At 32.5% G+C, this 13,146-nt stretch overlaps 1 protein-coding gene across 1 annotated transcript in view; it reads left to right on the plus strand.

The window, feature by feature from the left end:
- LOC105269367 (elongation of very long chain fatty acids protein 7) overlaps nucleotides 1-12,803 on the plus strand; it is a 28,411-nt gene extending 15,608 nt beyond the window's left edge. The window contains exons 3-5 of the mRNA XM_011309526.1: nucleotides 2,407-2,544; nucleotides 6,114-6,356; nucleotides 12,216-12,803. Of these exons, the coding sequence (XP_011307828.1) occupies nucleotides 2,407-2,544; nucleotides 6,114-6,356; nucleotides 12,216-12,398 (564 nt within the window). The 3' untranslated portion in view covers nucleotides 12,399-12,803. The remainder of the gene's footprint in view (nucleotides 1-2,406; nucleotides 2,545-6,113; nucleotides 6,357-12,215) is intronic.
- Nucleotides 12,804-13,146: the final 343 nt, after the last annotated feature.

The following is a 13,146-nucleotide window of genomic DNA, read 5'->3' on the forward strand; positions in this document are numbered from 1 at the left end:
AAATCGATTGACCGTTTGGTTTACGGAATATAATTATCGGAAATTCATGAATTTATATAATTGAAAATAGTTAATATGGAAAATATATAGTTATGCTTTAACTATCCATGTACAATGCAATCAATCAAGTGAGACTATATACCGCTAAAAGATTGTGTTCTAAACTGGCCCGTTTTACAGCGGATAAACTTTTTACAGAGACTGTCGCGCGACAACAACCTTAAGGATGTCTTACACACTTTCCGCCAAATTGTAACGTTACTGCGTTTTGTCATTATTTAAGGTTTTCTTGCTAGTGTTTTGTTATTTTTCCTGTTTTTCTGAGATTTATTGAAAATATAGAGTTTGTCATGATTGTCACTCAATCAGGGAGTGAGAAGAGGAATGCCGAAGAGATGAGGAATTTTTTGAGAAGCACCTCTCTACTTGTATCATGAAATTCATGACTCAAAAATTGACAAGAAAATCATATCCAACTCCAAGAAAAAAAATCCTCTGCCACGAATTGCATTAAAAAAAAAATCCTGATAATTTATTGAGAATAAAAATATGATTGCGCACACCAAGTCTAGTTTTGTATAAATCGACTGAGATTTTTTAATTTCTCAAATCCAAAAGATGTCAATTCAACTACTTCACTTGATTCAAAATATCGTTTTCTTATTTTGAATTTAAAAATCTCTTGACTAAAGTTTTTCTTTCAGTACCAGACAGGGTTTTTTTGGAAATTTTTATAATCCAAGAATTACAATCGCTTTTGTCAGGGAATAGTTTTTTGACCAAGTGGCCGACCGCTACCGACAGACTGAAGATAAAACCATTTTGTATGTAGAAGAAGGAAATTAAGGTTGTTGTCGCGCGACAGTCCCTGTAAAAAGTTTATCCGCAGTGAAACGGGCCAGTTTAGAACACAATCTTTTAGCGGTATAGAGTCTCACTTGATTGATTGCATTGTGCATGGATAGCTAAAGCATAACTATATATTTTCCATCTTAACTATTTTCAATTATATAAATTTATGAATTTCCGATAATTATATTCCGTAAACCAAACGGTCAATCGGTTTGATTTTTTTTTCTGTATTTCCTCCCACGATGTATATTCCACGTTTTTTTTTTATTTCGGAAACTGTCGAGCCGTTGATTTTTAAAAAATTCTAATCGGCAAAACTCCATTTAAACACGTGTTAAATCACTCAAATTTCAAAAATTTATATCTCAAGTTCAAAACGGTCAATTGCAAACGGAAAAGGCTCATTATGTTGCTAATTTTTCAAACTATTCACCATAAAATTTTGAATGAAAACTGTCGAAAAAAAATTCTACGCGACAACAACCTTAAGATTAAGAAAAAGACTGTCGGTGGTACATGTCCCATTTTTCTTATAATTTTCGGGTCTTGACGATTAAAAATTCCATAAAACAGTGAAAACCTACGAACCGTAACCCATCCCTGGTCACAAATCGTTTTCCGACCTCAGCCAATCCATAATCTATCAAAATGTTAGCGAGATCTTAATTTCTTTCAGAGTGGTGAAGGAAAATTGGTGATGCCCCATAGGTGATTTACGCGGAGAGAAAAATTCTTTAAAAATTACCTGCCTGTTCTATAAACTACCAGTCAAAACAGTATTGAGTAAAAATTATGGAACAGTTACGCATTTTTTTCACTGAACGTTCCGTACTTTTTCGTTGACGTTCTAAACTTTTTACGGCAAGTCCACTGAAAAAGTGCGTAACTGTTCCGTAATTTTTACTGAATATTGTTTTGACTGACATCACGGAAAAGGCACATGATTTTTAAAGAATTTTTCTCTCAATGTACACATTTAACGAATTTTATCAGAAGGTTGTTGTGCCTTTGTACTACATAAGCATTTGGCTACATAATGATGTTCAATCAATGCAATTGGAGCCTCAATACTTGACGAAACCATATCATTCGGGAGAAATAATAATAATAATTAGTCTTTATAATTGGAACCCCGATGTACGGCCAGCCGATTTTAGCCCAATGTTGCAGTCGTATTGCATCTGTCGTCAAACTTCACATGATCATTCCGGAAATGCAATCAATCCCTTAGAATCAACAAATTAATACTAAATTGTATTACCATTATATTGTTAAAGTTTCTTCCACTAATAAACGATTAATGAACGGGTAGCAATACAAATTTGAAAGTAAAATTTCTTTTTAGTAATGCAACTAATAACCAAGGTAAAATTGAATTCTCCAAAATAACAAAATGCTGGATAATTCATCATAATCTCTTAAGTAAACACTGCGTTAGATTCTTAAGCAAATAGAATTTATCTAGTCTGTGATGTAATTCGTCAATTACTGGAAAATTTCACTAAGTGGAAAATTGTTCATTATGAGACATTAATGATGATAATATTGTTTCAGCATTTAATGTCTGGTTGGCTCTCAGACTACAGTTACAAATGTCAGCCAGTTGATTACTCCCACAATCCAACAGCAATGCGAATGGCTAACCTGTGCTGGTGGTACTTCATCAGCAAATTCACGGAATTCGCTGACACGGTGAGCACTAACTTTAAACCGCTGATTGTTTTTTTAATTATACTGAAAAAAAAAATTGAAAGAACAGAACATGGATGATTCAAAGATATAGCCAATTTTCTAATGCAATTGATCAGAAGAGGGATGTAGGAAAAAAATTATCGATTCGTCAGAGTGCACTGAGAGTAAAGCCTCGATTAAACGTGTACGTTCTTGATTGAAGTTCGGAACGATCTTGTTTCCGTTAGCAATTAACCTGATTATTGAACCAATCTTTTCAGGAACTTGCCAATTCATAGCACTAAATGATCATTTCTCCTTCGAAAATTCTATTCACGGTGAATTATACACTTGCATCAATCTTGCGCACGCTTAAATCAAGGAGATGCAGATTTAAATTACGCTACGGTAATGAAAGAGTACGAAAATTATATTCAAGTATGAACGGAAAATAACGTACAAATATATACACATAAATATATATATACCTTAGTCAGGTATTAAATATGCTTGAATCCAGTGTATACGTTATATTCAAAAAAGTACGCAATTATTTCAGTATATTTATTGCTAGTATAATTTATAATTAATAATTAGAATATATAGGGTGAACTTCATTATAGTATATTTTACTTTCAATGTTGTCTGTAATTTTAATGATTTTTCGATAGTTAATGGGACAATCCGATGAATTTTTGTATGCAACTATTAATAAACAATTCCACAGAATGCACTTCATAAAAAAAAGAAAAAATCAAAAATGTTGTGGCGGAATGTTTGAAACAACAGCAGGGGTGTAGTGAGTAGTCAGTCTTTCCAGACCAACAAATTCAAATCGTGGAATCACAATGCTACGGTTGTTTTCAAATTTAAAGAATCTTGAATTTTGCAGCCAGTTTCAAATGTTGAATGCACAAATTAAAAGTAAATGTTTCTGTATTGATTAATTTATCTACAGTAGATAATAAAATTGCAAGAAAATGAAATCTTTATTGATATCGCATTGAAACTCGAACCTCTAGAATGGAATATGAAATATAATTGAGTGAAATTTATTTTGTCAGTGTGTGCATTCCTTCATAACTATAGGCTCAGGCTATTTGGAATTTTTTTTTTATAATCCCGCCCTTTCTGCCCTGTTCTGGCTAATTGGCTCTATCTGACCCTATGCATGCGGTTGTAAATCCTATACTGTACCGTATTCACTCTTCTATAGAACATAGATGTCACACGGGAAACCACAGGGAAAACCATGTCGGTAAAGGCGGTTACTCTATTAGCAATCTCACGCTCATCGGTGCCTGTTGAAAAATTTAATTCAACGGGGAATCGAACTCATAACTTCCAGAACACTAGGCTCGCATCTAGCCACTGAGCTATCAATTAACAATTGACAAGAGTTTATTGAGATGAGAGAATATATACATTTGTTTAGTACATATAATATTAATATTTTATAATATTAACTAATGGTTAGGAAGCTAGGTCATCAGCCGATGGCTCTCTACCTATATTTACATTAGTTTTGTTTATAATTAATTACAGAATAGGATAAAAATTGCACGGAAGGTTAGGGACAGGGGAAAGCAACAAATTGGGGAAAACCTTAAAAGGAATGCTTAGGTGTTTGTGGGGGAAGGGATTAAGTGTAGAGGGTGTATTAATTACTCTATTGTAATTAATGGATATTGAGTCTTCTGAGACAACCTGAGATTCTGTTAGTGTCAATATTTTTTACTAATTTGTTAGGATGTTTAATTACGGTTGTAGAGAGGTTAGATTTTTGTTTGCTTATCAAAACTGAAATGGTTTCTATATTTAGTTCGCTGTAAATTTGATTAATTGGGGTGAATCTATTGTAACCACCAATGATTCTGAACTGAGCTATCGACGTCGGTCATTTTGAAATTGAATCGAGGACAAAAACGATTGAATGGCGATCAATCACATGAATACTTGATCGACGCTTTTTATATCTCAGTGTACGAAGGGATAAACCTTAGTGAAAAAATGAATCGTGACCGTAGAAAAATTAATAAAAAACGATTTGTAACAGTTGATGTAACCAACTAATGTAAATTATCCATGGCGAACGGAAATGCATTCTTTTCCATATGATGTTCTTAGGATCATTAACGGTTGATATTAACCACCCGCGGTTGAACGCCGTCGGCCAACCGATTAATGATCATGTTTGCCACATTGCAATCCACATTGATGTCGATTTCTTAATTTCCTCTACAAGAATCTAATAAAAAATGTGGTGACTCAAGATATGTAAAATTATGTTTCTGCTGATATTGTTTGTAGGATATTATTACCAATCCCTAGGCTAGATAACGAGTATTGATCTTAAGGTCTATTTCAATTAAACAGTATGTTTCATGACATTTAATTATCTCATTGCAATCATAGCAGATTACGTATGAGTATCTGCATTCTCAGTACGAATCAAGCTATTCACAAAATCACCAGATAGAAAATACGCCAAATAATTTACTTGACGTGGGAAAATCTGACAATTTACTTGTTCGAAGTAATTGTTTTTGACAGGAATATTTTTTTGTCAAGTGAAAATTTTATGATTTCAAAAGAAACACGGAAAAAAATAAATACTTGAATGAAATGTAGTTGATACTTGATCTTACTCTATTCATCATTGTCATTAGAATCATGGAAAAATATAAAAAATATAAAATATAAAATAACCTATATACTTGAATAAAGTATGAAATATGCTTGATTCAAGTAGTTATCTTTTTCCGTGAAGGTACGGTTGAAGAGAGGGAAACACGAAAATGAAGTTCGCCCGAGTCGAAATATCTCGAAACGTGTAGGACTAATTCCTCATTGGTCAATTCAAACCGCCAAATTCAAATTCGGCGCACGGGGTGCGCAGTAGGTCTCGTCCTCATTATGAAAGTAGAAGCACAAAAATGAAGTTCACCCGAGTCGAAATATCTCGAAACGCGTAGGACTAATACACATCAAATTCCTCATTGGTCAACTCAAACCGCCAAATTCAAATTCGACGCACGAGGTGCGCAGTAGGTCGCGTATAATAAAAGTTTCATAGTTGGAAAATTACAATAAAAAGTCACCTGCATACCGACTTCAATGATTAATTTGCATTGATGGAATAATAATGGACGTAATGTACTAGCAATTGAGTAACTACTGCGTAATATCACACATGTTTCAAAATAATATTCATCAAATTCCATTATATTTCATCACATGAACATTCAGTAGTACCCACAGTTTTTCCAAAATTTGTGATTTTAATGATGTCCATAATCCTTTTTAAGAAAGTAGAAACAGAAAAATGAAGGTCGCCCGAATCGAAATATCTCGAAACGCGTGGGACTAATTCCTCATTGGTCAACTCGAACCGCCAAATTCGAATTCGGCGGACGGAGTGCGCAGTAGATCTCGCATATATACTATAATACATCAGTGGTGGGCAAATTGCGCGTATTTTAGTTTCTGAATAATTTTTGCCAGTGGTTTTACGAAAATGAAATGATTTGATTGAATACATTTGTTTCAGAGAAAGAATTGTATAAAGCAAAAATTCATTTATGATTCAGATATTTTTCGTACTGCGCAAGAAGGATAGTCAAGTGACGTTTTTGCATCTATATCATCACTCGTTGACGCCACTTGAGACCTGGATATGCGTTAAATTTATTGCCGGTGGCCATGGTACTCTCGGCAATCTTATAAACAATGCTGTACACGTAGTGATGTATGCTTACTATATGCTATCAGCAATGGGACCGGAGTACCAGAAATATCTCTGGTGGAAGAAACATTTGACCACTGTACAACTGGTAAGTTCATATATCAACTTTTTCCTAAGTATTATCACAATAATTACCATCCCACCTTTAACTTTAGTTCAAGTTTACGGATCATTTATCGAATTAGAGACCGCAACATTTTGAGCTCAAATTTTTGTTATTATTATTTGGTGAACTAGATCTAGACATTTACCAAACTCTCATTTTGTACAGTTGTTTTGCGTCAATATTAATCAAAGAAACGAACTGCTGAAGATTCTAGCTTTCCGATGTTATCGTGAGAATTATCAGAGCAAAATAAACTCATAACAAATGATTTTCGTGCAGCACTCATAATTCTGCTCATCCCATATATTTTCTCTATTACAATAAGAGAATGTTATTTAAAAAAAGGTGAATTCGATAAATAATTAGTAGATAAGCATGAATCATAAGTCAGGGTATATTCCATCGTGGCATCATCCACTATCTGATATCAGCGATATGATAATACATATAAACAATTGTCACTGTGCTTTCAATTTATTTGATTTACTATTTTGAATCACATATTCGATTAATTTGGACATGATAATAAAATACATAAATATTTGGCTGAATAATAACCGTTATTACGGACTTTCTTTGACCTAAATTGATATTTTTTAAAACGTCTCAAGTGAAACTCGAGACATTTTTGAAAAATTTAAACGCCATTGAAAAGACTTGATATTATAGACAATAAATTCTCATAAATTACATCAAATGCTAGATCAAATAACGGTGAGAGATGATAAAACTTCAAGAACTGTTGAAAACGCAACTAAACTAGATAGAATCGATGCCATTTCAAGGAATAAAAATGGTATACAAATATTCCAATTCATTGGAATCAGAAATATAGAAAAATTGGACAAAAAATTGTAAATTAGATAAAACATAAAAATCATATTTTCAAATTCGAACCGTCATAACTTCACAAAAAATGGTGAGAATCCTCGAACTCGCCTATTTTCTTCAAGTTTCTTTAATGAGTGTTCTAATAATTACAACATACAACGTCAATTCTAGAGCACGAAAGGAATTATCCCTAAGACCGAATGGATTATCAGAAACTGTAAAGATTTTTTAGAGAAATCGGTTAAATACAAGTCGTCTTCTTAATGAGAAAATCTCAAGATAAACCAGATGTCAATCTAGCCGCTTGTATGCTAAAATCAATATTTTCATTATTATAGATTAATACCTCTCTGATTATTTTTCATTGAGAGTGAAAAAGTCGGTGAATATTTGGACACCAAAATGATTGACAGTTTTGTAAACAAGTTCTATTATTTATCAATTAAAACACCATATTTTGACAAATATTAATGGAAATATTAATTGGAAAATGTAATTTGGGCGTATCAATTAGGTTATTAGAAGAATCTTGCGGAAAAGATAGCCGAAAATATAATTTTAAACAATTCATTGAAAATGTCGAAACTACAAGACATGACATGATAGAAATACCAGTCCTAATATTCTGAGTAATTAGAACAACTTGCCTTCAAATCGAAAAGTTGATAAAGTATAACACCATTAATTAAAAAGTCTAATTAGTTTGTCTAGTTAGAATGTCATTATTCAAATATTTCCGAATAGAGGATAAACAAGGCATTCAAAAAGATCGTAATTACATTGATCCGTAGAAAAATCGGTAACCTTATACTGAAATCTTTTATTACTCCTCCTGTGTGAAAATGTCTGAAATAACGCTCAGAAAATGGTGAAAACATTTTCTCAATTTCTTCTTTTTTTATTTTTATTACCTCCAACTTTAAATGTAATGACCTGGCCTAGGATTATCACTGACCGAATACTCGAGTACTTGCTCCAACTAATAATTGTCAATTAACATTGCGAAAGAATTACACACAAGGTTCCAACGCTGGAGATAATTCGAGCTCGAAGGAAAGTGAATGTCTTGCGGTCACTGTGCTACTAGTGCCAGTGTTTCTAAAGGGCGAGTGCATGTGCACTATCAGATGAAGTTGACTGATAAAAATAAACAGTCATGATCGTTATCTCCAATTTAATTTTCCATTTATTTTCACGAGCATTAGTTGCACAATGTGAGACATTTCTATAAAACGAAAAATGACAAGCGAAAAATTTTCAATTTTCAATTATTTCATTCAATCGGGCGAATTGGAGGCGAAAAAATACAGACGATCTTATGAAAATATTTTCATGCATTTATGAATTTATTGAATAACCATGTGCTCAATTTTACTTAGCCTGAGAGCAGGGTAGCTGCGGAAAAAATATCGAGTAATAATAACCATAAGTGGTTATTTACGTAAGTTTAGGGTTTTTAATATTGCTTCCCTGCTCCTAGACTGTCTGAAATTTTGTAAATTGTTATTTAAGGATGTTCTGCCGGTATTTTATTTTTCCTATTTTTCTGATATTTATTGAAAACTATCGATCGGATTGGGATATGAAAATATAGCGTTTGTCTGTTACATCATGATTTATCCTTTCACAAAGTTTCATCTCGATACACCAATTTTTATAACTTTTCCCTAGAATTTATTGATTTTTTATTAAATTTCAGTGAGAAGTTACAAAAATTAGTGTATCGGGGTGAAACTTTATGGAAGAGTCAATCATGATGGAACGGACAAACGCTATATTTTCATATCCCAATCCAATCGATAGTTTTCAATAAATCTCAGAAAAACAGGAAAAATAACAAAATAATTCATCCGAGTTATCAAAAAATCTTCATGGCAATGGCTGAAATTTTTTGTTCCTCTCTTATTTATTGATTATATATCAATTAATTTTGCCTTTTTATTATCCGTAAATGCGGATACTAAAAGACTATCAAGTGATTCGTGACCGAGAAATTTAATAATTCACGAACTACTTTAGGATTTTCCTTCGTATGGAGGAGTTTCCAAAATATTTGAAAAAAATGTTTTTTCATTGAGATCCAAATTGTTGATTCAACATAAATTCTTATCTGTATTCTTTTAGCATTATTTTATCCGAAACCAGGAAATGTCGAAGTGATTCCACTTCTCAGTTGGATAAAATCAATAATAGAAATAGAAATAGAAAAATCAGCTGAGCCTTTGCGGTTTTAACATTCTAATCACAGAAAAATGCATTTGGAGCAATTATTATAATAATAATTCCAGAGGGGACAGTGGGCAAAATTTTTTTTTATTTTTTATTGTAAATCTTATCATACCTCATAACAAAGATATTTCTTATTATTATAATTCTGGTTGTGTAGCATGATAGAATCATGAGGGTAGCATTTTTCAAATATTATTTTATAGATAAATTTTTAATGGCGATTAATTCCATAGCGGTCTCAATTTTTTCATCGATCGATATGAAAAAAAAAATCGATTTTTCGATGAAACTTTGAGATAAAAATTAATTTCAAATAACATTAATAGATGCAACTGAATGCAGTCATTTCTTTTGGAAATGGCGAATTTCATGGATCGAATCTGGCAGAATTTCATGACAAAAATGGAAAGAAATATATATGTATAGTTATATACATACACACGTACACATATCAAGATACTTTAAAGCATTCTACTATCATTCTCAACGAAAATAAGGAGGAAATTAATTGCCTACAAATCTAATCGTTTACAACTCCATAAATACCAGAATTTTTTTCAATACGCATTCTCGCTGATTATATCTTAGATTAACTTGGTGATGTATAAGTTTAACAGATTTAATTATCACAAGACCATAATTCTGTAGTGACTGCTATTTCAAATGTTTTCAATTGAGTCTGCATAAAACTCTTCGTGGATTTATTGAAAGATCCTATCCTCCTATTCTAAAAAGGACAAACTTCGAGACTATCGATATCTCGAAAGCCTGTCACGCTTATTCCTCATTGGTTGAGTCGTCTGAGGCGGCTAATTTAAATTTGGAACTCGTTTAAATAAAAAATTTTCAATCACAATTTTTATAATTAAATTTCATTCGTTCTCGTCCTATCATAAAAAGGACAGACATCGAGACTATCGATATCTCGAAACTCGGTCACGCTTATTACTCATTGGTTCAGTCGTCAGAGGCGGCTAATTTGAATTTGGAACTCATTTAAATTAACAATTTTTAATCACGATTTTTATAATCACAGTACGCCGTAGCGTTCGTTTTTCCTATTACAAAAAGGATAGACATCGAGACTATCGATATCTCGAAACTCTGTCACGCTTATTACTCATTGGTTCGGTCGTTTGAATCGCTTCTTCATATCGTGCAGTACTGTCCTGAGAAAGGAGAAGACTGAGATAGGGAAAGATATATTTCATGGGCGAGTCTACTCTGCAGGTCTTGAGTTGAATGATCAACGAAATGCATTTGAAAAATTTTAAACGCACAAGGGGTGTAGGCAAGGAGGACACAGGTGAAGGGGAGGGAAAAAGTGAAAAGTAGGTACCTAACATAAGGTTGAGTAACTGTTGAGTTGCTTTGCTGGACTCACCAAGGCACCCGACAACACTCGTGTCGCAATAATTTGGCATTCCGATATACGGGACCAGGTCTACACCGAGTGCCAGTGGAGGACGCTCGATTGGACCACAGCATGCCACAGAGCCTCAACGCATACCAAATACCATTTTTACACGTTCTCATCTTGCAAATCTCTCAATGCGTAACGTGCAAATCAAGAAAACTCAATGATTATTTTCTTATGACTGAATTCTCAATGATTTACTAATTATTTCAATAAAATCATATTGCAAAAAATATTACTTGAATCGAGTATATTTGATACTTTGAGAATTTTCAATTTTTTCTCTTCGTTCTTCAACAAAATCGAAATATATTATGCCTTAAAAAAAATCCAATGTAACGTTTTTTGAAGCCGGTTTATTCGATATATATATATATATATAATAGATATATAATATAATATATATAATATATATATATTATATTATATATATAATATATAAATAACAATATATAACATATATATAATATATTTATACATATTTATTCTATTTTCATTCTAAAATTGAGAAACATTTTCATTTTATAATCTCTCTGTTTCTAGCTCCGAGTCTCAATCTGAATGTTTGCATTCTGATTCTTATATATCTATCGTTGAAAAATGAAATGGAAACTCATGTAGTAGCACCACAAAAGTAACAATATGCGCGCATTCATCTCCAGTCCCTAAAAGGATGTACCAAATTTGCTGCCGTCTTACATTTTTTATCCCCAATTCGAAAATCAAATACTTCAATAGAACTTCCACCCAATTTATTGGAGGATATTTCGGATTGCGTGAAGCTATTGGCAAACAACTCAGACCACAATTATGTCAGCTGATTTTTTACTCCTACTTTTTGCACTCAGAACTGTTGTAAAATAGAAATACTGGAACACTTGAATTTCTTCTTATTGAATTTTCCTTTAAAATTGTAAAGAACACATCTCGTCTGGCTTCATAAAGAAAAAATATTTTTCTGGAATTTTTTAATAAACTATCGCAATATGCAATAAAAATTAATTAGGTCATCTTATAAAATTCCCAGCCTAAGAATTATGTCACCAGAATATGCTTGAATATTTAATCCGATTTTTTAACTCGTGACTCATTACTCAGATTGGAAATTTTGTAGAATACAGAAAAAAGAATAAATATCTCTTTGAATTTTGAAATAATTTTGTTCCACAAAATTGGCGAATTTGTTGACATAAATTGTTATTTTCGAGAAAATGTAATGAAATCTTGTTTGTAACGTATAGAATTCCTGGAACAGTTAGAGAAATTTCGAAATTACACCCATTTTTATACAATGCCTTGAAAATTAAACTGTTTCTTCTGTTATTAATTAGTTATTAATTAATTTATTGATGATTCTGTTACAGGTGCAATTCTTCTTAGTATTTGTCCACAGTGCTCAAGCCCTGGTTTTTGACTGTGGCTACCCAAAATTAGTGGCAGCATTACTTCTCCTCCACTCAACGATATTCTTCGTACTGTTCTCCGACTTCTATCTCCGTGCTTATCGCAAAACAACAACATTCGTGAAACAACAAAAAAGTGAATAAATTGATTGTACAAAGACAAAGACAACGGACAAACAAGAAAAAATATTAATGAAAATATAGTTAAAGAAATGTCCGCATTTCCTTTGACGTGCCAACTTCATGTTACGATACTTTCCCTCTTCGATGGAGAGCGATCAGTATTTTATTGTCTCCTGCTTTTTTAAGACTCCTGAATGTTGATTCGTTCAGCGAACAGTTAATTAGTTGATGATTTTACATTATCATTCACTCGTGTTCTAGAATTTTTCAATTTCCAAATTTCATTCCCGGTGAAATTGTCCTCAACATTATTCATCATATGCACGATATAATGTAAATTGTTAATCCTTCATTGTACCCAGTTTTATTGTGGCACTTTATGACTGTAAATAATTATGCTCAATATATATTTTATAATTTTAAGTATTTAATTGTTCTATTATAATCATATCGATGTAATGCGCTAATAAGAAAATCCGGGGTAGAGTGACTCCACACGGTAAAATCAACCGCATCAAAACATCAGGTGAAAAGCGATCATTGGATTGAATGATCGATATAACGGGCATTGTAAATTCTTTTAATATTTATGCTCTAGCTCCATATCGGCTAATATATATTTTCACCATTCTGTCGCGTACAGTTTCTGTATTTTTTTAATGCTTATTTTACATCGCCTCGAGTTGGATTAGACTATGTGGCGATTCATCAGGTCTTTTTAAAGCTGGTTAGATCTCACCATTCTACCCGGTCAGGAATCGAACCTGGA

This window comes from Fopius arisanus, unplaced genomic scaffold (assembly GCF_000806365.1).
Source record: "Fopius arisanus strain USDA-PBARC FA_bdor unplaced genomic scaffold, ASM80636v1 scaffold00068, whole genome shotgun sequence".
Lineage (NCBI taxonomy): Eukaryota > Metazoa > Arthropoda > Insecta > Hymenoptera > Braconidae > Fopius > Fopius arisanus.